This window comes from Capra hircus, chromosome 9 (genome assembly GCF_001704415.2).
Source record: "Capra hircus breed San Clemente chromosome 9, ASM170441v1, whole genome shotgun sequence".
Lineage (NCBI taxonomy): Eukaryota > Metazoa > Chordata > Mammalia > Artiodactyla > Bovidae > Capra > Capra hircus.
In genome coordinates this window covers 15,525,773-15,548,921 of record NC_030816.1, presented here as the reverse complement: position 1 = coordinate 15,548,921, position 23,149 = coordinate 15,525,773, and the positions used below count along the sequence as shown (strand labels likewise).

The following is a 23,149-nucleotide window of genomic DNA, read 5'->3' as shown; positions in this document are numbered from 1 at the left end:
AAGAAAGAATAGGTGGGAACTGATCAGGGTTACATTGGGAAATTCTAGAAATGAGGTAGAAGAAAATGCACCCTCCCCTTTTATTTCCAACTTCTCAAAGGGGATAAGCAAAATATTCTCTGTGAATTTTGAAAAACTTTGTAAAGACCCATGAAATAATTGATCTGTATAACAAAAAGCAAAAGCAAAACTAAGCTTTATATTATAACAGCACCTAAGCTAGAGTTAATGTTCAGTAAATGTTTGTTGAGTTGAATTGAATTATGCATTTTTTTTAAAAAAAAAGGTTTCTAAGTAGAAAGTTATCAGATATATACTTTCTCCTATATTAAATTTTTAGGACAGTTTTCTGTGCTTCTCAGGAGACTGGAGACAGTAAATACATGTGAGATGGTGACTATAAATAAAATAGTGTTTCTTCCTGCTGCAATATAGTGCAGGTCAGTTTCAGGTTATTGCAAATAACTGGACCATTTCCAAAGCCTTTACAAGAAATATGGAATCGTCGGTAAGACGAAGGTATAATATTTACAGTGTGCCCACCTAATAAAAATAAAAAGATAATCGAAATGCTGAAATGTCAAAATGACTTTCAGTGTGGTCTGTGGTTCTTTTTAAAAAAACATAGAACGGGTTCAGATGATTTATTACATTTATTGAGCAGGCTCTCCTTGGAAAAGATTCACATAATCTTATCTTCTTTCTTTCAAATTGTCCAACAGAATTTCTGAAAGCAAAAGTAGATTCCACCAAATTAAAAGCGGTTGAATTGATACCCTGCAGCACGGCAATGCAGTAGTACTCTGTGCCTGGCATGGTGTCTTGCTTTCCTGGGTGACGGCACCTTGCTTCACGACTCAGCAACACCTTCACATTTCCCACCTGATTTCATCAACAGAATGTGATGATAATGTACCAGGAATCTAGAGCAGATTACACTACCTTAAGAAAGGAAGTTTGGAATGAAAATAGATGGTGCTCTAGACCCTAGAGCATGAGAGCAGGTATCTGAGAGGTTGAAATTCACTGGCATGTAATGATTGGGAGTGTTCATGAGTGAATTGTGTCAACCAAAACATAATGATAACATATATTCGGATAATTGGCCTGTAATTTGTCAGTTAGCCTGCAAGTGGTATGTCACATTTGTTCCTGTGGTTTAGTTGCTAAATCATGTCTGACTCATTCCAACCCCATGAACTGCAGTGAACCAGGCTTGCCTGTCCTTCACTCTCTCCCTGAGTTTGCTCGAACTTGTGTCCATTGAGTTGGTGATGCCATATTTAATCCAGCAGACAACCATTGATTTGGAATCAGATTAACAACCACTAGAAAACAAATACAGTAAAGTTAATGATTCTAATATAGTGGCAATTCAGAAAGCACTGACCGTCTTGCAGCATGTTTGGCTCATCATAATGGACATTGATTATCACTTTTAGTACTGAAAGTCTGAAAGGGCTGGAAGACTGATTGGTGAGACCATGCTAAGATCCTCTAAGCTGTCCTGGAATTTGCCTGAAAAGTGTACTATTGTCAGTTTGTTCCCACAGTATGGTTTTTTCATACAAAATAAAATATACAAATGGCCAGCTATTTGAAGCTTTAGTTTGAATTATGATTTATATAATTTATTGGGCTTCCCTGGTGTCTCAGACAGTAAAGAATCTGCCTGCAATGCAGGAGACCTGGGTTCTATCCCTGCATTGGGAAGATCCCCTGGAGGAGGGCATGGCAACCCACTCTAGTATTCTTGCCTGGAGAATCCCCATGGACAGAGGAGCCTGGTGGGCTACAGTCCGTGGAGTCTCAAAGAAAATTATGTGGCCAGCCTTCAAAATGAACGAAGATTATGATGATGGTAACTTAATTTTTTTTAAAAAAACAGCCATAGACTATACATATTTGTTTTATTCTCAGCCACAAAGCTTTACTATTCTGTGAAAGTGCAATAAAATAAAATAACTAGAAATAGATTAAAATAGACAAGAGCAATTAACTAGATAATTACAGAGAAACACATACTTGGTAATTTGCAAAAAGCAAGCCAAAAAAGAGGTTTAATTTTTTGGACTGATTTTTCAAGTCTTCCTGGCTCTGTTTACTAAAGTACTTAAATATTTCTCAACTTTTTGTTTCATGGTAGGGTCAGGATTCCTTAACTTCAAAATCCTAGAGGCACTGCTGTGCTGTATTACAGCTGATTTTAAGACTGTGCTCAGTAACTCAGCTGTGCCTGACTCTTCTGTAAACCCATGGGCTGTGGCCCACCAGGCTCCTCTGTTCATTGGATACTCCAGGCAGGAAAACTGAAGTGATTTTCCATTTCCTGTTCCGGGGCATCTTCTCAACCCAGGGATTTGAACCCACATCTCCGCATCTCCTGTACTGGCAAGTGGATTTTTTACCAGTGAGCCACCTGGGGAGCCTGATTTTAACGAGGTTTCTGTCTCAGCAGAGCTTCTGTATTTCTTCCTTATAGGGATGCTCTTTAAACAAATATTCTGGGAACTGCAGAATATTTCAAAATATGCCCTTGGTTCATACCATGAAAAATGAAAGAGAAAAAATATTGTCCTGAGAAATGTTACGAAATACTGGAACAAATCTCTGAACAAAATAGGACAGTCTCTAAAAACTAGGACAATTATGCAGTAATTAGAGAAATAATCCTGAAATAACAGCAATGACCAGCAGTGCCAAACTTCACTAGGACCTTGATTGGGTCTGGCCCAAACCAGGCCATTTTCATGTTTAAAATATGCAACTTTAAACAAAGTTGAAAAGAAGCAATGGATTTGGTGTTACTATAGTGCTCTGAATGGATGCTTCAAAAGAAATCTTTAAAGATATTTTAAAACATGAGCCAAATTATTGTAAATTCACAAATTATTGTTAGTAAATTATTTCCTCCATTCTGAGAAAAAGATTGAGCTCTTTTACACCACTGAAGGGAGGTATATATGTGTGTATATATATATATTATATATATATATATATGTTAACATAGTTAATATAGCCATTAACGTAGTCAGTGGCACTCTTGCTGTGAGGGAAAAGGTGTCCTTGGATGTTGGTTGGATCTTTACAACAAGTAAACTGAGTGAATAGTACTTAATTCAAATCAGTATTTTAAAAAGTACACTTTTCCCCAGCATTCGCTGCATACTTAGAATTTTAATAGGTGCTAGGGGCAAAAAAAGGACACATAACACATTTGTTGTACCATCAAGGAACTTATAGCCTCTCTGGGAAGAAAAGCATGAAAAGCTAAATGACTATCAGAGAGATAGTGAGTGTTCAATGAGGCTACTGGTCGCTAGTGCGGAAAAGTCTGGGCAGAGGTGGTAGCAGCCTGCTCTGTGTTGTGTGGAAAGAATACCACTTGTTTGGGCAATGTAATTCAACCTTTTGTTTTTTCATTTTAATTAATTCATTCAATTAAAAACACTTTTATACAGTATGCTATATTGTAGTGTATATCATATTTTATATATATTATATACAATATTTTATATATACATATATACAAAGACACATATATATATATTGGGCAGAGGTGGTAGCAGCCTGCTCCGTGTTGTGTGGAAAGAATACCACTTGTTTGGGCAATGTAATTCAACCTTTTGTTTTTTCATTTTAATTAATTCATTCATTTAAAAACACTTTTGTACAGTATGCTATATTATAGCATATATCATATTATATATATATTATATACAATATTTTATATATACATATATACACAGGCACATATATATATGCATGTCATATATTTAATATACACATATATATTTTATATGTGTCAGGCACTATGCTAAGTACTTTATAAACATTCATTTATTAAATCTTCACAGTCATATGAGATAGGTCCTGTTAATATCCACATTTTGCAGATAAGGAAACCGAGGCACGGAGCAGCTAAGTATTTCACCCAGAACTGTACAATGAGTAAGTGAACTGGTCAAACTTGTTTTGTGTGTACAGATAGTGAACCAACATAAATCTGGGAAAAAAAACCAAATATATCCAAAAAAGCAAGCCCTGATAATTAAAAAATCCATCTATGGTTTAGAAAATCTTGGTTAAACATCAGAATGTAGACAATTAGGCACAGAAATTTAAGTTGGTAGAATAAATATTCTTGAGACAAAGACTGTACTAAGCAGCTAAGTAAATAGAGTATCCTGCCCTGGGGAAGAGTTGCCTTTCCAATGTTTGTATTTTTTTCCAACACGACTTCATTCTGTTTTATTTCATGTTGGTGGCAGTAGGTGCACATTTTTAAACTTTTTTTTTTCCCAAAGAAAGACATTTTTCCTCTAGATGTTTCATTTCCAGTTATTTTCTTGTTCTCACTCACTTATGTTTCCATAGCAGTAAAATTCTGGAAAATACTCAGCAAGGCTGAGACAGCTTCATATGCCTAGTGATGGTGTGATGATTTTGGATTTCATATTGCCTCCAAGGTTTGTAGAGACTTAGCGTCTTCCCAGTCTAACGCAAGATGTCTTGATGTTTTCCTTCTGCCAAAGCCCCTTGCTGGGACCAGGCTGGAGCTGCCCTGATACCTGGCCTGGTGCCATGTTGGTATCGACTTTCTGATTCTTCTTCTGATGCACATTATGCCACTGACACATAAAAACACAGAACAGCTATTCATCAAACTCTGTTCTAGGTGTTGGCACCGTAAGGAGTGGAGAGCTCTGTGGTGTCAGAAAGACCTAGCTTCTCATCTAGGCTTCCAGTTTTACTCTTACAGTGATTTCAGAAAAACTCTAAATTCTCTGAGACCTCCTCTGTGTCTTTATCTTCAAAATAATAGGAACTAAGCCATGCACAGAGACTTTGGGCTTATTTTGAGATTAAGATAATGCTTTTGAAATTGCTTTGGAAATCTTAAATGGTTACACAGATAGAGATATTATTATTACCACTCAGTGATATAAAGCACCTTGATGGATTCCTCATCTTTAGCACCAATGATACCCCAAGGCATTAATGAAGGTAATTCTGCTCCTTTGTCTCTCCCTCTAGCACCTTTCTAACACAAGTGCTTTAGACATTAGGAAATGTGGCTTAATGAAAGCTGAGGGTTGGGGGCAGCCTTAATGAAGAATTTAATAATGGCTGATTGATTTAATGACCAAGGCAAGCTGCTTGCTGTTGTGCTGCTCAATGTGATGCCAAGATGCCAATTTTTCATTGTCAGGCTGCAGAAAGGGCTGGAGAGTAGGAAGGAAATGACATGTTTGTGATTTGTGTTGCTCTTTGCACTGATGGTCAGCTCTAGTAGGGGATGAGACCTTGTGAACCCCAGGAGAGAAGCACAGGCCAGGCAACTCCCCAAAACCTTGCAAGGTCTTCAGGAGAAGAGGCTTCCCTGCTCTTGATCACTCAGATAGTAAAAAAAAAAAAAAAAAAAAAGGACAATATTTTTTTTTTTTTTACATATTGTAGCAGCTTTGATTTAAGAGCAATGGTTTACATAGTCCCAAGTTGTAAATTCCTTACTGGTGTCATTATTTCATCATCTCCAAGTCGATTTCAGATGCAGGCTTTACCCGATGCTGCTTTGGGAAGCTCAGTTAGGAGTCAAGAGCTCGATTAACATGTTGGTTTATTGTTTATGGCTTTCAATGTAGAAGGGAAGAATAGCAATGGTGCATCTACTATAATTGGGGTGTAAACCTCAAACATGAGCTTTAGAAATGCTTACTGTAGTAACATCTAATTTGTGAAATACAGCAGTTAGAAAATAGTTTTAACAAGGATAATGAAAGTCAGGTTCCTAAAGACAGAAAATTCATAAAATACTCCATTTCTTCAGAAGGTATTTTATGGACTTTGGCATGTAATAATGTTCTGCTTAGGAATAACCTGCTGAGCTGCTAATGGTAGTAATGTGACATGTTTGACAACAGAAGATTGGAACATCAAGAGTGGTTTTGACCTGCCCTTTGAATGCCGTTATTAATAGCTAGAGTGTTTTTATATTTCTTTTATTAAATGTGTAGTATATAACGTATACTTCTAATAAAAGAAATATAAAAACACCCCAAGCTAACTGCATTCAAAGGGCAGGTCAGAAAAGAATCCACCCGCCAATGCGCTAGATGCAAGAGATGAGGGTTTGATCCCTGAGTTGGGAAGATCCCCTGGAGGAGGAAATGGCAACCCACTCCAATATACTTGCCTGAAAAATCCCGTGAACAGAGGAGCCTGGTGGGCTAAGGTCCATGGGGTCGCAAAGAGTTGGACATGACTGTGTGACTCAGTGCACGCACATACACAAACACACACACACTAATATAATTTATATAAAGGTCATTTAATTCTCTTTTTGGAAGAAGATATTAAATTAAAAAAAAAACATTGGTTAGATTTACTCTATTGATGATCCTGGGATTTACCTTATTTTATTTCCTTTGGAATAATGATACGCATGTAAGTTTTTCTCTTGATTTGACACAGTTTTGGAAAACCGTACTTAAAATGTGTTATTTAAAATAAATTACCGCTTATTTTCAGCCCTTACTGGTGTCATGGTTTTTTCTTATTATTATACAGTGCATCATTCTTTCCAAGCTGATTTCAAATTCAAGTTTTACTTAATTCTCTTTGGTATTCTTACAGGAAAATCTAAGAATAATCATAATGGGAGGAAGTTCTAAGTTGGATTGTTCTAATTTTTCATTTTTTCAACTGTTATGAATTTCAAAAATTAAAGTGAGTATTTTTTTAGAGGGGGAGCTAAATTTTAACCAAGCTTCCCTGGTGGCTCAGATGGTAAAGAATCTGCTTGCATTACAGGAGACCCAGGTTTAATCCCTGAGTTGGAAGGATCTCCTGGAGAAGGGAATGGCAACCCACTCCAGTATTCTTGCGTGGAGAATTTCAGGGACAGAGGAACCTGGTGGGCTATATAGTCTGTGAGGTTGCATAGAGTCAGATATGACTGAGTAACTTAAACTTTTCACTTTAAATTCTAACCAGAAATAACAGTCTTCCTGCTCCAAAGTTTTCAGTCTGTGTAAGTTCATAGGGTTCTGGTCACAGTACTGTGTTAGGCCATTATAATTAAAAAGGAGATGAGCCAGCCATGAAGTGACTGATAAAGGTGTTCAGTCATTCTTATTTTACAGTTTTAAAGACAAATAAGTGACAGAGCTCTACAGAAAGTTGTATCTTATAGACTTACATAGTATTTGGGCGATGCCATATCCTTGCTGCTTCTAAGGCGCTTCAGTCGTGTCCAACTCTGTGCAACCCCATGGACGGAAGCCCCCGAGGCTCCCCCGTCCCTGGGATTCTCCAGGCAAGAACACTGGAGTGGGTTGCCATTTCCTTCTCCAATGCATCAAATACATAGCCTGTATACTTTCCAGAGATTTAAAAATAGTCTCTTGCTCTTTGCCTATAACAGTAGCAGTAAGCTATCTAAAGATTATCTTTACTTTTTAAGTTAAATTTACAAACAAATATTCTTTAGTTCTGATCACACCCTGCCTAGTGCACTCTGAGCGTGCTTACCACTTCAGTGAAAAGTGTGCCATGTGTACATTCCAACAAACCCTTCTTGAACACACTGTATACCTGGCATTGCCCACATGCTCTCACCTGAATCATATCTTTGACTTCCCTTCCCATTCCCCCTCCTCTCACCTGGCCACTGCCGGTGAGATGCTGTGAGATAGTCATAGATGCTCTCATTCAAGGAACTCAGCCTCAGAATGATAAATCATTGACTTGTCCAGGGCCACACAGCTAATGAGGAACAATGAAAAGATTCCATTTTAAAGTCTTCTGACACCAGGCCCTTTGCTTGATTAATGCTGGGACCCTCAAGAGATTCTGTTCCAAACTGCTGATATTACAGATGAGGAAATGAGGCCCAGAAAAAGTGAGAAATTGCCTGAGGTTTCACTGTTAATTTTCCCTTCCTTTCTGAACTACTACGCTTTCTCCCTTCTCCTCCAAATGTTTTTAGAAGTAGAAATAGAACTATTCCCTCACATGTGCACATTGTCTCAGACATCTTCCTGGTGAGCCCATCAATTCCACTAAATCCCAGTGATTTCAACTCCTAATCCACCACCCTCCCCATCCCACCTCTCCCCTGATATCAGGATCTCTTTCTCTAGCTTTTCCTGGACACCTCCACCTGAAAGAGCAAAAAAGTAAACTTGAAAGAGGTGCTAAAAAAGGAAAATTGTTAACATCTTCCATAAATGTACTAATTTCTCTTGAAATGCGAGGATTCCCTCTTAGAACAATTGCCTCGTTTTCCTCTCAACTCTGATTGCATTACCTCCTTCACTTCTGTGAACATGGGATTGATATACTTTTGGTTCTGGAATTTTCAATTTTGAGCTCTCTCCTGAGTTTGAAATCTACTTTCTCAGATATTTACTTGATATGTCTTCCTGGGTATACTACCCATTTCTCAAGTACAATCTATTCTATTCCCAATTTTACATTTCCAGCCATCCTTAATTGCATCCTTTTTTTGCATTATTGATTTTGATGAAAGATTTTACCATTTGATAAGTGGTAAAATCTAAAGTATCATTTACTTTAGATAGCTTACTGGTACTGTCAAAAGCAAGGATCTGAAGCTAGAATCTGTGTGTCATCTTTTACTTTTCCCACAATCTTAGCCCCCACATCTAATTAAGTATTAAATTTTAACAAGTTTACTTCAACCATACTTCTTAAATTTGGCTTCTTTTCTTCTTACTTCCACTGCCTTTGTTGAGACAATGCCTTAGTGTACAATTAGTGTCTTTGCACTCGAGCTCTGTTTTACAAGAAAGGAAGAGCATTTATTGGATTTTTACAGTGTGTCAGGGACCGTGCTAAGCTGCAAGGTAGAAAAAGATAAAGACTCAACTCCTGAATGTGGGTGGCCTATGTACTAACAGGCAGATACATTTTCCCTTTTATTTTCACTGATTTTACTGATTTTCCTTTCTTTCTATCCATCCCACCTTTCCTTTTTTCTTTTCTTTTATCTTTATGATATACATTCAGTCCAAGTAATTAAAATCGGTTGACACTTTCAACCACAACTGTTTACACATGGTGGTGTTTATTGATGAAACTCCTTCAAATCTCATTCTCAAATTTTTCACATGTGAAGATATGAAATGTCAGTACTTTTAAAAGCATTCCTGAACTATTTAAAAGTACCATGCCTAATTTTTACAGAATAGAACATTTGCTAAAAATGAGATTTTGTAAGGTTATAAGGAGGCTTGCGAGGAAAAGGAATGGTTATAAAATATGTATAGAATTTTCAAAAGCATTGGAATTTGTTTTGCTAAAATGCATGTTAAGTTCTAACATGTCCCCTGAGTATAGTGAATAAAGTAAACTTCATCTTAGAAGATTTTTAAAGAAAATATTTTCCTTAAGCTTTCTGAGGTATTTTAAAGGGAATTTATAGTATGCTAAAGACATTCCATAGTTTCTACAAATGGTGGTTGTCAGATTTAATGCAGTACTTTCTGTTGCTGATAGGTACACGCTGGTGGATATTTTGCGTGCCATCTTACTTTCTTTAGAAGCCATGATTGAAGATCCTGAGCTTCAGGTGAATGGATTTGTTTTGATCATAGACTGGAGTAACTTCACCTTCAAGCAAGCTTCTAAACTGACACCAAGCATGCTGCGCTTGGCTATCGAAGGCCTTCAGGTAATGATTTACAGATTACCATGTTTGGCTTATCTCTAGTAGAGTAACAAGATGTCTTACTTAAATAATAATAATAAAAATTTAAAAACTAGTTTTTAAGCACAAACACTGAAACACTAACAGGACAAAGGATCACAGAAGAAAAGCTAGAAGATGTGGGCCTTTCAGTGAAGGGAATTTTGTGGTACTTGGCAAAGCCCTCACTATGTCTAAACGTTAAGTGGATGATGAGCTGAGATTTTTATCTTGTTCATCAGAACGAAATCCGGATTTTAATTATTAGCTATTTAGGTTTTTTTTTCCCTTTCTTTTTCTGTGTATAGTTGTTAATTAGCTAAATGTTTGCTTTATTATTACATTTAACCTGGGGAATTTGGGGGATGTGGTCCAATAACTGTTGGAAAGCCAGTCAATCAATATGTATTTTCACGCCTAAGATGTGGAATCACTGTTTTGAATTACTTCTTTAGATTTAATTTGGATTTTTGTTGCTTTTTTTGTGTGTGGAGGGGCCATCATGTGGAATTGACATAGGAATGGTGCATCTTCCAGTGAATGACATTTACCTGATTGCAGATTATGAAATAGAAAACCAATTATTATTTAGTGGCATGTTATAAACCTAATATTGACAATTTCTTTTTAGCTTTTAGGATGTCCTTCTTCTACTCTCTGCTGTCTGCTACTTTATATATAATATTTATGGAATAAAATTTAAAGTCTTAAAAAGATTTGCAAATTAATTCTTACGTGATGTTATTCAGTGTTTATTCTCAGTGTGTTCAATGTGCATTTTAGAATTTTGCAGCAGTTAACTTTTGGTAACTTTTACCAATGAAAATATCATAAAATAACTAATTTTATCTTTGTCATTCATTAGGCCAGGATGTTAGTTTCCTTTAAGTCAAATAACTAAAATTATCTGGAGCTCTCAGTTCGGTTCAGTTCAGTTGCTCAGTTGTGTCCAACTCTTTGCAACCCCATGGACTGCAGCACACCAGGCCTCCCTGTCTATCACCAACTCCTGGAGTTTACTCAGACTCATGTCCATCGAGTCGGTCATACCATCCAGCCATCTCATCCTCTGTCGTCCCCTTCTCCTCCTGCCTTCTTCCTGATAATTTCTGACTGTGTCTGTGTCGCAGAGTCATAGTCATAGAGTCGTAGAGCCATAGTCATAGACTCTGTCTATGTCTGAATTGATGGATGATGACCCCCTAAAATAGGGTCGCTTTTCCAAGCAGCAGGGCACCCTAACCAAATTGAATTCACAGTTTGGGTTTTGTCTCTGGAGTGAATAAAAACCTGATTTTTTTTATACGAATGTGTTTTGCCTGATGCAGGCTTCTTGACTTGCTCCTGGTGAGTCAGCCTGGCTGCTCCCTTATCTTGAGCAACGTTTTCTTTTCAACTCCATAGAGATAGTTAGTATGGGTTGGAGAGAGGGCAACACTTGGAAATGTGTATATCAGGTAGAATCAGTCCTAATTCTGCCCTATTGCCAGCAGCATGTAAAGTGTTCTTCACAGAGAAAATTAGTTACCGCCAGCATATTGCTTGACACAGAATGGTAACTTAGCCCTTGATTATTGTGATTCCAGTTTCGCTGGCAAGAAGCATAGGCTAGGCCTTCAGCACATGAAGAACTGGATAACTTATATTATTTCTGAAAGATTGAAAAAAACCACCTTAAGGATAGGCCTAGAATCTTGCTATTTACTAATTTACACACTTTATGGAGTCATTTAATAGTAATAAGTCATCACTGGAGAAAAAAACATGCTTGGGAGCTTGTACATATTTGGGAGCTTCCCATGACTCATGGCCCCAGTTAGGACTTTTTAAGTGCTGAGAGTCAGCACAGCAAGAGCTACAGTCAGAGTCAACGTCTGTGCTTGTGTTAGAGAGGCAAATGGTCCCCTCTCCCTGCAGGGACCTCTATTGAACTTCCTTGTCTCTATCCACCATCACTCCCAATTCCCTTTCCTTGCTACTGGGATCCAGACTGCGTAAGCAGGCTTGATTCCTCCTGGTTGCTGATTGGGAAGCCACTTAAAAGAAGTGAATTCCTCCTGGGAATACATTTGACATGTTTCTACTTTTAAACTCAGTTTTTCCTTGGTTCAAATTAATTTCTTTTTAATTGAATCTTTTTTTTGGCTGCGCCAGGTCTTCATTGCTGCATGTGGGCTTTCACTGCTTGTGGTGAGCCGGGGGCTATTCTTCATTGTGGTGCGCGGGCTTCTCATTGTGGTAGCTTCTCCTCAGATTGATTTTAAATGCTCCATATCTATATCTGTGTCTGTGTCTAGACTGGTATCTGTAAACAATGGTGATTCTGAACAGGAGTGTAAGATGTGCTAAAAATGTTCCATGGTGACATGTGTGCTTCATACTCAGTTTTACATACGAAAGTAACATTTTCTGACTTTTCTAATTAAAACTGTTTTATTTTACATTTACTATGTGAGAAATACTATTGTATAATGAGACATGTTTCATGCAGAGCTTGAATAAACTTCTTTTGAGATTAACATAAGATCATAAAATATTTGAAGTAAAGATACATATACACAATTTTTGTGTGTTAAAGACAATTATCACTGTCATTAAGATCGTCACCAACACTACAATAAGAAACCCCTTCCGATTAACCCAATTGGAGAAATTAAGAGGTAAAAATATTTTTAATAACTCAGTGATCATTTATATCATGCAATCATCCTGCTATAATATTGTTACTTTTACTTGTTGTTTAGTTGCTAAGTCATGTCCAACTCTTTTGTGAGCCCCATGGACTGTAGCCCACCAGGCTCCTTTGTTCATGGGGTTCCAGGCGAGAATACTGGAGTGAGTTGCCATTTTCTTCTCCAGGGGGTCTTCCTGACACAGCGATCAAACATCTCCTGCATTGCAGGTGGGACCACCTGGGAAGCCTACTTTATCAAGCATAAAATATATCCTAGAGAACTGAACCCGAAGTACCAGTAGGTCTAATGCCAGGGAGGAAACTTGTTTTAATGATATATATTATTAATGAGATGTTGCTATGTTTTGAAGAAGGCTTATCTCTCATCCTTTTGAGGCGATTATGTAACCTGTCTACCCTCACCAATCCCCTTTTTTCTCAAGTATTTTGAGTGACTCAACTGGAGATAGCACCTTATACTTTGGATAAAATATATAGGCTATTGCTATAATGTCCACCCCTGTTCACAGTACAAGGCCAATAGGGAGACAGAATGGGCTATAGAGGCAGACAGGCCTGGATTTGGATGGCAGCCCTGCCACATATCAAATATTTGAGCAAATTACTTAACTTGTTTGGATGTCAGTCTATTCATTTATACCAATTTTTAAGTATTAAATTAGAAGTGATACATCTTGCACCTAGCAGGTGATATTAATGATCAAAGTAATTGATGTGGATAAGCTCATTTTTCAAGTGGCATTTCTTTCTGGATGTGTGCTGATTTTCTCACAATTCAGTGACTACCTTGAGTGTGAAGACTTAAAGATGACTGACTTTGGGAATCTGAAAAATATCATACTTTGTCTTAAATGCTCAGATTATAGATGCTCAGATTACATTTTTAAAAAATCGCTTCACTTTGTGGTTAAATAGCATCTAGATATTTTCATAGTAGGTGCCAAATAGTATATTTTTTCTTGTTGAAAGCCAGGCAAAAAATGAGGTTTTTTTCACCTGGTAAAAATTAATCTTTGTTTCTTTAGGCCAGAAACTCCAAGGTTTGGAATGGTGGTAATGGTAGAGATAGTTTTGGCCTTAAGGGATGAGCAAGAGTTTGCTAAGTGGATAAGGGCAGAAGAACAGTTTGGACAAGGAAACTTTAGGGAGGTAATTTGAACAAATATATAGCTATTTAAAAAAGGTTTACCTCACGGCTCAGCTATAAAGAATTCTCCTGCTAATGCAGGGAGACACGGGTTTGATCCTTGGGTCAGGATGATTCCTTGGACAAAGAAATGGCAACCCACTCCAGTATTCTTGCCTGGGGAATCCCATGGACAGAGGAGCCTGGTGGGGTACAAGCCATGGGGTTGCAAAAGAGTCAAACATGACTTAGCAACTGAACAACAGCAACAGCTGTTATAAAGGATTGACAGTATGTGGTAAGTCTGATTTGATGTAGCTAGAGTGAGAAAAGAAACTAGTGACCAGAGATGATCTGGGAAAGACAGCCTGAGACCTGGCTCTTTGGACTGGAGGAAGGCATGCTTTGTGGTTTGACCTGTGTTCTCCAGACATGGGGATGTTCGGGATAGAAAAGTGACCGGGTCATCCCTCTGTTTTGGAAAGATCTGGCGAGTAGAAGAAATGACCGGGATCAAAGGAGGAAGGGTTAGGTATAGAGAACCCCCAAACTTCCCTAGAGGTAGTTATACTGGTCCCTTTTTATAGGACAGATAATGAAACTTCAGGGAGTTTAAGACACTTACCTAAATTTTCTCAGCAGATATCAAGGCTTGAGTGCAGGTTGTCTGGATTCCAAAGAATGAATATCTTCCATGAATCTTGTTGTTCCTGTTGTTTAAACATTAAAAAAATTATACAATTTTCCATTTGCAGTTATTATAAAATATTACACATATTCCTTGTTTTGTATAATACATCCTTGAGCTTCTTTTACATCCAGTAGGTTGTGCCTCCCATTCCCTGTTGATGTCTCTGTTGTTTCCAAGACTGCGCCTACGAAAACGTGGGTCAGCTCAGGTTAGGGTAACTTCCCTCCCCATGCCAAAAACCCTCACATTTTTGTACAGGTGAAATTGCTTTATCGGGATAGTAAGGTACTAAAATAGTCACAAATGGCTGACCTTGGACTTTTTTTGAAACCAAGGGGCAGAACTATTTTCTTCTTCCCAGTGAGTGGTCTCCTTGAGTGACTACAAGCCTCCCAGTTCCCTGTGATGAAGGACAAGGGCAAGGCACTTTTCTGATAGCCAAAGAAAACTTTTATCCTCACCACCACAGATTGGTAAGCCACTCATCATATTGATCCAAGGCAATTCTGTAGGCTTGCTTTCTGCAGATTCTTCAAACATTTTTTTTCAAATGAAAGGCATAAAGCATTTTTTTTTTTAACCAACACAGTGCTCCTTGATAGATAAGAGGCAGCATCAGATATTTTTTGTGGAAATAAAGAATTCAGGCTTTTTTGTTGTTGTTGAAAGAAATGAGAAAGAGAAAATTGTCTGCACCTTATATGAAGTTAATTGATTAAGTAACAATAGTAACAAGAAGCATTTTAGAACAATCAATAGAAGATTAAGTGGATGTGACTTGTTGACTCTAAGATATCTGCCTGGGAGGCCAATTAAAACATGAAATGTTTGGAAATACCTGGAACAGCTGAAATTGAACTTATAATGAAGTGGTATGCTTTTAATATTTTTTGGTTGCTATTGCTCTGTTTTAATTTTTTTTCTTATAAAATATTATAATTCTTAAAACTCTTTGGTAATGAGAGGCTCAAACTCTCTTGTGAATCCTGAATCTCTTACTCGTGATTTTTAAAAAGCATATCCTGACTCTGTTGTTCGTTGCCTTTTTGGATGCGTTTATCTGCTATTCCCCCTTAGCTCTGTCCTGCTGAGTCTCTGTGCTTTTGCTTTCACAATTTCACAGGAATCCCCAAACTCCATCTGCTGAAAAGTACATAATGTAGTCAGGACGTGGCTTGCTGGCAAGGGGTTTAGCTGTAACAAGGAATTGAATAGCTCTTTGAATTGCTACATAAGACTCAGATGTAGGACTGTCACAAAGTGCCTAAATCAGTGCCAAATTTTGTAAGAACCCTTAATAAATAGGACTTGTGAAAGAATCAAGAGTATGTAATCAATTCACAGTACTTAGTGCTGGCCCTTTCTTTTGACTCAAGGGTCCAGTGTTGCTAACAGCCACCAGTCTGCTAGCTCTGAGAGCTCTGGTCATTCATGCAGAAGGCTGAGAGTGCTGCCACTACAAATTCTGGCTCTAACTGTTTGGAAGCCCAGTCCTACCTAGGGGATCTTGCCAAAAGCAGAGGCCATGCTAATGACTTGGAATATCCCTGTCCAAGGCCAGCGGGTAAAGAGCTCCATTAACTTCAGTCTTGTATTAGATTATTTAGTCTTCCCGATCTTACCCACAATTCTCACTAGCTTTGAAACTGTACGTGTGTGTGTGTGTGTGTTTGTATGTAGGACGGTTATGAGAGAATATTAAAAAGGAAGTCAGTGAGATCTTGAGTAAATTAGGCTTTCATAATAAAACAAAAGGCCTCTGCTTTGCAACTGTTTTTTCCAATGGTTGTTAACCTGCCAATAGTTTTCATGCTTATTAACTTTGGACAATAGCAGAAACCTCTTGCGTGCAAGCTACCTTGTAAATTTAAGGCAGCATGATGGTGCATTGATGGGAGAGGTCTGAAACAATAGCTATCTTTTTGAAAATGAACACACGGCCTCATGAACTGTATTCATTCAGACAGCCTGGAGGTGGGAGCATTTATTGCCACATTTTGTATGCACAGGCAGAACCATATTGAGAAACAGTGACAAGGGCAGTGTATAAAAAAAGTGACATTTTGTGCATCACATGCTTCGCTGTCTGAGCTAAGTGTGCCTCCTTTCAGTTGTTTCTTAACCTAAAACCAAATAAGTGAAAACTCTAGTTACTGTATTTCATGGTGTGATAATGTGGTTTGGTTGAGAGGTTTAGTCCCCAGAAGTAGAATGCTGAAATCGTTTTAAAAGCTGACCATAGGCTTGTAAAAGCTATATATAATATTTAGTTCAGCAAGGAGGCTAAGGATTATATAATCTTTGCTAACAGGCTAAGTTAATTCTATATACATATATACACATACACACATCACATTTATGTGCCTATATAGATGTGTATCTGCATTTATATCACAATTTTTTTCATGCATTAAAACTGCTGTTTTTTTATATTTTAGTTAAATCTATTTAAAATGTCTAGTTATAGGAAGTAGCTGTCAACCTTGACAAAAGAAGAGATGAGTGCTCTAGATTTACTTAACATACACTTACTGAATTGAAGTAGAGAATATCAATAAGTATCAATAAAATTTAATACCTCTACACTTTCAGCCACTGAAAAGGAGACTAGTTGCCTTTTTTTTTTTTTTCCAAATAGTCAAATAATTTAAGCAACAGGAGGGAAGGAAGCAAATAATCTTTCTGTTTGAGTCATTGAGATAATGATAAATGGGTAGAAAGTAATTATCTAGAAAGAAAAACTGAACAAGTCATATGAATTATTCTGCGTTTCATTTTATTGGCTGTGTTTAGACAAGTCCTTAACTGGAGAACAAAGAGGATGAGTAACTGCAAGTTCTTTCTTATTCTTTTTTATTAGCAATGTAAATGTATCTTGATATATTCTTCTCTCCCAGTAGAACTACATTTTTTTTCACTCTCTTCAAAGCAAAGTGGCAAAATGTGAATGTTCATGTATCTTCAAAAAAATAGTTTAGCTGCAACCTTAAAAAAGAAAGAAATACTGCCATTTGCAACAATATGGATGAACCTTGAGGATATCATGCCAAGTGAAGTAAGCCAGGCGCAGAAAGACAAGGATGACATGGTCTCATTTATATGTGAGATCTAAAAAGTCAAATTCATAGTTAACAGGGAGGAGAAGGTGGGGGGAATAAGAAGATGCTGGTCAAAGGTACAACATTTCAGTTATAAGATAAATAAATCCCAGAGACCTAATGGTAGCATGGTGACTATAATTAAAGTGTTGTATACTTGAAATTTGCTAAGAGAGTAGGTCTCAACTGTTTTTTATCATGCACACATAAAAAAAGGTTATTATGTGAGTTGACTGATTCGTTAGTTAGCCTGTTTGTGGCATATCACATCATGCCGTGTGCTTTAAATATATTCAATTTTTGTCAATCATCTTAGTAAAACTGAAAAAAAAATTGGTTTAAGGCCCATGTGCCATCAGATTTCCTACAGATGTTAATAAAGTTGACATGCTTATCTCTCAAATGCTTAGTCATTTCCCCTTCATAAGTGTAACCTCCTGGATTCTAAATCAAAACCTTTAAAAATCACAAATTAAGGTGTCATTTTTGTTTTCTTAGGTTTTAAAATTCTAGTACCATGTTGCCAGAATTTGGGAGGTGAGCAGTTCTTCCGTTCCATCCATAAATAGCAGTCTTGTTATATTCTCAAGATTGATCTGGAAATTAAAATACTCTTTATTCTTCATATCAGGGCTTCCCTGAGAGCTCAGTTGGTAAAGAATCTTCCTGCAATGTGGGAGACCTGGGTTCGATCCCAGGGTTGGGAAGATCCCCTGGAGAACGAAAAGGCTACCCACTCTAGTATTCTGGCCTGGAGAATGCCATGGGCTGTATAGTCCATGGGATCTCAAAGAGTGGGACATGACCGAGTGACTTTCACTTTATTCTTCATTATAACCATTCTGCGGATTTGGTTTTAATGGTCTTAATTTTCTTCAGTTTCTGCAATTGGGAAAGTCACAATAAACTCATAAGAGGAATGTCTCCTTGTGTTTATCCTGGGCTAATATTTCATGCACAGTGAATTATAGTGTGACTTCAAGTCAACAGCAAGGCTTCAATCATTGGAATTTTAAGATGTAGGTGTCTGTGAGGTAATTACAAAAGGTAGCGATAGCTGCTGTAACACACAAACATGTGTGCATTGGCTTAGCCATCTCATGGTGAAGTCAGATAGAGTCTTTGATCCACATATGTTGCTTTTCCTATTGAGTCGGTAACCCATGTTCCTTCCACCTTGTTACCCTGCCGTTTTCTATGTGTGGTTTCCCAGGTCACTTTGTTCAGTTACATTACATTTCCCTATAAGGTGAAAAAGCATGGAGAAACACATATGATAGCATTTCTATGGGCCAAAGCTGAAAACAGTGTACATTGCTTTATTTGAATTCTATTGGCTAGAAAACTTGGTCAAGTCGACATGCATAACTCTAAAGGAGGTGAAGAAATGTAGCTTGTGATCCTTCTCGGAAGAGGGATGGGGGACACCTCGTTGCAAGGCTGGTTCCCTAAAATGGCCTTGATGACTCTTCTGTCAGCTCTTTATAGCATGTTTGCTTATGTCCTCTGAAAAGAAGTGATAATTAGTGTTTCAAGAAAGTTTAATTCCAACATTCAAGCTCAAAGGAGTAAATGCAGTTTTCCTACAATTCATCCTATGCACTTATTGGAATCTCTGTACTCAGCTAGCTTTGCCTAGGTAGGGGTGCTGACAATTTCTATGTACCTGGATCACTTAGCTGTATCCCTGTTACAAAGGTGTGTGATTCAATCAGTTCAGTGCCCCTAAGATCCTGATTTTAAAAGGAGAAGAAAAGCCAAACTCCTAAGATCCTGATCTTAAAAGGAGAAAAAAGGCAAATCATTCCGCCAGGGTCTCAAGACTGCATGTAAGATGACTATAGTGATACTTTTGTTGTTTTACCTTGGAAGTTAGAAAGCCTCTGAATTGGGGATTTAATTTTCATAAAGTGAAAACATGATTTTTTAAATAACTTGAGATTACCTACTTTGAGAAACTCTGTGAAAAGACTATTAGCTGTTGAAACACTGAGAAGATTTCACTATAAAGTCTTATTACATAGACTTAAAAACTAAAATCAGTGTCAGACTTTAAGATGTAGAGTCCACCAACTTTCACCATTTTGTCAGTATCTATCAAATGCTTTAAAAACCAGTTGAAGTTTTACTTATTGTTGAGTCATCTAGTCAAAACATGCAAAAATGTCAACATAATTTTAGCACATAAATTAACAAAGTAAAATTGTATAATCAGTACTTAGTTTTTCAATTGTATACTATTAATATAAGGAATCCACTTTCCTCTTGAATGTATTCTAGTAGCTATTTCCTGTTATGATTTTTTCCCTCTTGTTTATTAAGTCTATATTAAGCTGTCATTCTAGAAAATTTGAGAATTTCACTTGTAGTCACTCTTGTTTAGATTTCCTTTCCTCAAGTCCTTAAATTCTTAGTGCTCCCTTTTTTTTTCCTCTCCTGTAAGAGTGCAGGGGAGGTAAAGTTCCAGAACGCATGCATTCTCTAAAGTGTTTTTATTTTCACATTGGTTGATAGTTTTGTCTAGACATAGAAGTATAGACTCAAAATAATTTCCCTCAGTACTTTGAAATCATTATTTTATTGTTGTTAGGCATCCATTATTTCTGACAAGAAGCCTGAATTCAGAATTTTTTTTTTTACTTTGTAGCTCCCTGTATTTTGTCTGTAAAGATTTCAGGAGCTTTTTTCATCTTTGGCATTTACAAGAATGCGTCTGGGAGCAGATCTTTTTATGTGTCTACCAGACCTTAATGAATCCTTCACTTAAAAAAAGAAACATTTTTTGTGATTCTTTCCTTTCAATTTTTCTCTGATCCCTTTCTGGTATTCCTATTGTACGGACATTGTATCTGTGAGCTTAATCCTCTGTGTAACACAATGTTCCTGGATCACATATTTTTTAATTAAACTATCCCATTTTTATTTTGAAGTTAATTTAGATTCACATGCAGTTATAAGAAACAGTACAGAGAAGTCTCATGTATGTTCTCCTCAGTGGTACCGTCTTGAAAAAATATTGTGTAATCTCACCACCAGGATATTAACGTCCATATAATAGGGATGAGGGTCTTGGCCACCCACTCTGTCTTCTCTTGCATGACACTGATGAGAGCTGGGATACTTCACAGCTTGGTGAGGGTGCTCTCATCCTCTGCTTGTGTGGGTGGGAGTGAGGTCACATTTTTGTTTGTCTCCTCTAGTGTTTGGCTGGAGTAGACTAGTTATCACCTAAACCTTTCATGCATTGCTACGAGGCAACTTTCCTGGTCCTCTGTCCAGTGGCAGTAAACTTTAGTTAGGGCTTTTTTTTCGGTCTGTGCCCATTGTAGTTTCCAGTGGCCAATTTCCTGAACTATAAATCTGGGATAAAACCCACTCCAGTATTGTTGCCTGGAAAATCCCATGGACAGAGGATGCTAGAGGGCGGGCTACAGCCCACAGGGTCACAAAGAGCTGGACACAACTGGAAGACTAACACCACTCCTGCTACATGAAGTAAATTCAAACCCAGGGCATTTGCTAGCATTTCCTTCTTTGCATCCCAAAGTCTCCAGCTGGTCTGCCTCCTTCTCTGCACCACTTATAGTCCTCTTATATTTGTTTGGATAGCAAGGAGATCCAACCAGTCCATCCTGAAGGAAATCAGTCCTGAATATTCATTGGAAGGACTGATGCTGAAGCGGAAACTCCAATACGTTGGCCACCTGATGGAAGAACTGACTCATTTAAAAAGACTCTGGCACTGGGAAAGATTGAAGGCGGGAGGAGAAGGGGACAACAGAGGACGAGATGGTTGGATGGCATCACCGACTCAATAGGCATGAGTTTGAGTAAACTCCGGGAGTTGGTGATGGACGGGGAAGCCTGGCATGCTGCGGTTCATGGGGTTGCAAAGAGTCAGACACAACTGAGCGACTGAACTGAACTATGTTTGTCTTATGTATAGTGCCCAGGCTTTTTAGTCATACTTAATAAGAAGAATAGGGAAAAAATAATTACTTCATCTTTCTTGAAGCAGAAGCCATGAACATGTATTTTTCACCTTCAAAATTTAATCCAATATCTGATTTAATAAAGTTACTTTGCCTTATTTAGTTTTTGATGCTGTTGTAAATTTATTATAGTTTGTAATATTTAGTGTCATTTAAGTTTGTGGGGGAAGGTGAGGAAATTGTGCATATTCAGTCTGCCTTATTGACTTGGAAGCTCCTTAACTCCTTAAAACCAACCATTTTATAGTTTATGATCATGAGATGATAGAAATGAAGGTCATGAGCCCTCATTTTTATCTATAGACAAGGCTCTAAGGGATAGATTATTATTATTCTATGTAGTTATAGCTTGTATTATTATTATTATTATGTTCTTTAACTTTCTGGAATGAAATATGAAGGAAGTTTATTTCCCCTCCCCTCAAAATTCCAAGAGATATACCCACAATTCTTTGCCAATCATTATAGAACTAAGACCCTAAAGCTTAGAAAGCCAGATTTATTTGCAACTAAGACTCCAAAACTTAGAAAACCAGGCTTATCTGCAAGTAAGAAGTAATTTGGAGCTTCCTTGTAGCTCAGATGGTAAAGAATCTGCCTGCAACCTGGGTCAGGAAGATCCCCTGGAGAAAGAAATGGCAATCCATTCCAGTATTCTTGCCTGGAGAATCCCCTGGACAGAGAAGCCTGGCAGGCTACAGTCCATGGGGTCGCAAAGATTTGGACATGACTGAGTGACTGACCAACACAACAAGGAAGTAACTGAGGCTGATATGCAGTTTTATCACTTGGCTTTAAAGGAAGGCCTCAGAGAAATGCTACCAGTCAACCCATCATGTCTCCTAAAGTGGCTAAGAAAAGAACATTCTGCCCCACATAGGACAGTGCCAGGTTACTACAGAACTGGTAAGCCAGCTACACTTAGTGATATTTGAGGCTTGCTGTCTCAATAGGAAGTAGATAATCAGCATCAGAGTGGGTTACTGCTATATGCTAAACTTAGAGATGTAATTTTGTCAGTGAAAGGAGAGTAAAAGCACTCTGCTGTAAATCATAACAGGCTGTTTTCTAGCTTTGTAAGTATTTGGATCTGGAACATGCATTAACTCAAAGAAGAACTAATGTGACTTCAGGGTTGCATAGTATGAGTTGCTCAGTTTTGTGAGACTGTCCACGATCCCATGGACTGTAGCCCACCAGGGTCTTCTGTCCATGGAATTCTCCAGGCAAGAATACTGGAGTGGGTTGCCATTCTCTTCTCCAGGGGATCTTCCTGACCCAGGAATCAAACCCTGGGTTTTGATTCCTGCATTGCCGGCAGATTCTTTACCATCTCAGCCTCCAGGAAAGCCCATGCTGCTGCTGCTAAGTCACTTCAGTCATGTCCAACTCTGCGCGACCCCATAGATGGCAGCCCACCAGGCTCCCCTGTCCCTGGGATTCTCCAGGCAAGAACACTGGAGTGGGTTGCCATTTCCTTCTCTAATTCATTAAAGTGAAAAGTGAAAGTGAAGACGCTCAGTCGTGTCCGACTCTTTGTGACCCCATGGACTGCAGCCCGCCAGCCTCCTCCGTCCATGGGATTTTCCAGCAAAGAGTACTGGAGTGGGGTGCCATTGCCTTCTCTGCCAGGAAAGCCCATAGAAACCCTCAACGGAGGCTTAGGCTGAATTGAGCAGCACCACGGAGAGCTCCTTGAATTCCAATGCTGTGGTTTATCTTTTCCACTTTGCAGTTCTGTTTTTCCTCTGGCCATCACTGCCTCTAAAGGCTTCCCTGGTGGCTCAGAGAGTAAAGAATCTTCCTGCCGATACAGGAGACCTGGGTTTGATCCC

General features: G+C 38.1%; 1 protein-coding gene across 2 annotated transcripts in view; it reads left to right on the top strand.

The window, feature by feature from the left end:
- The window catches only part of CLVS2 (clavesin 2), a 76,115-nt gene that overhangs the window by 4,595 nt on the left and 48,371 nt on the right, over positions 1–23,149 (top strand). For both annotated transcript variants that reach the window (XM_018052989.1, XM_005684505.3), the window contains exon 3: positions 9,523–9,697. In XM_018052989.1, coding sequence (XP_017908478.1) covers positions 9,523–9,697 — 175 coding nt within the window. The remainder of the gene's footprint in view (positions 1–9,522; positions 9,698–23,149) is intronic.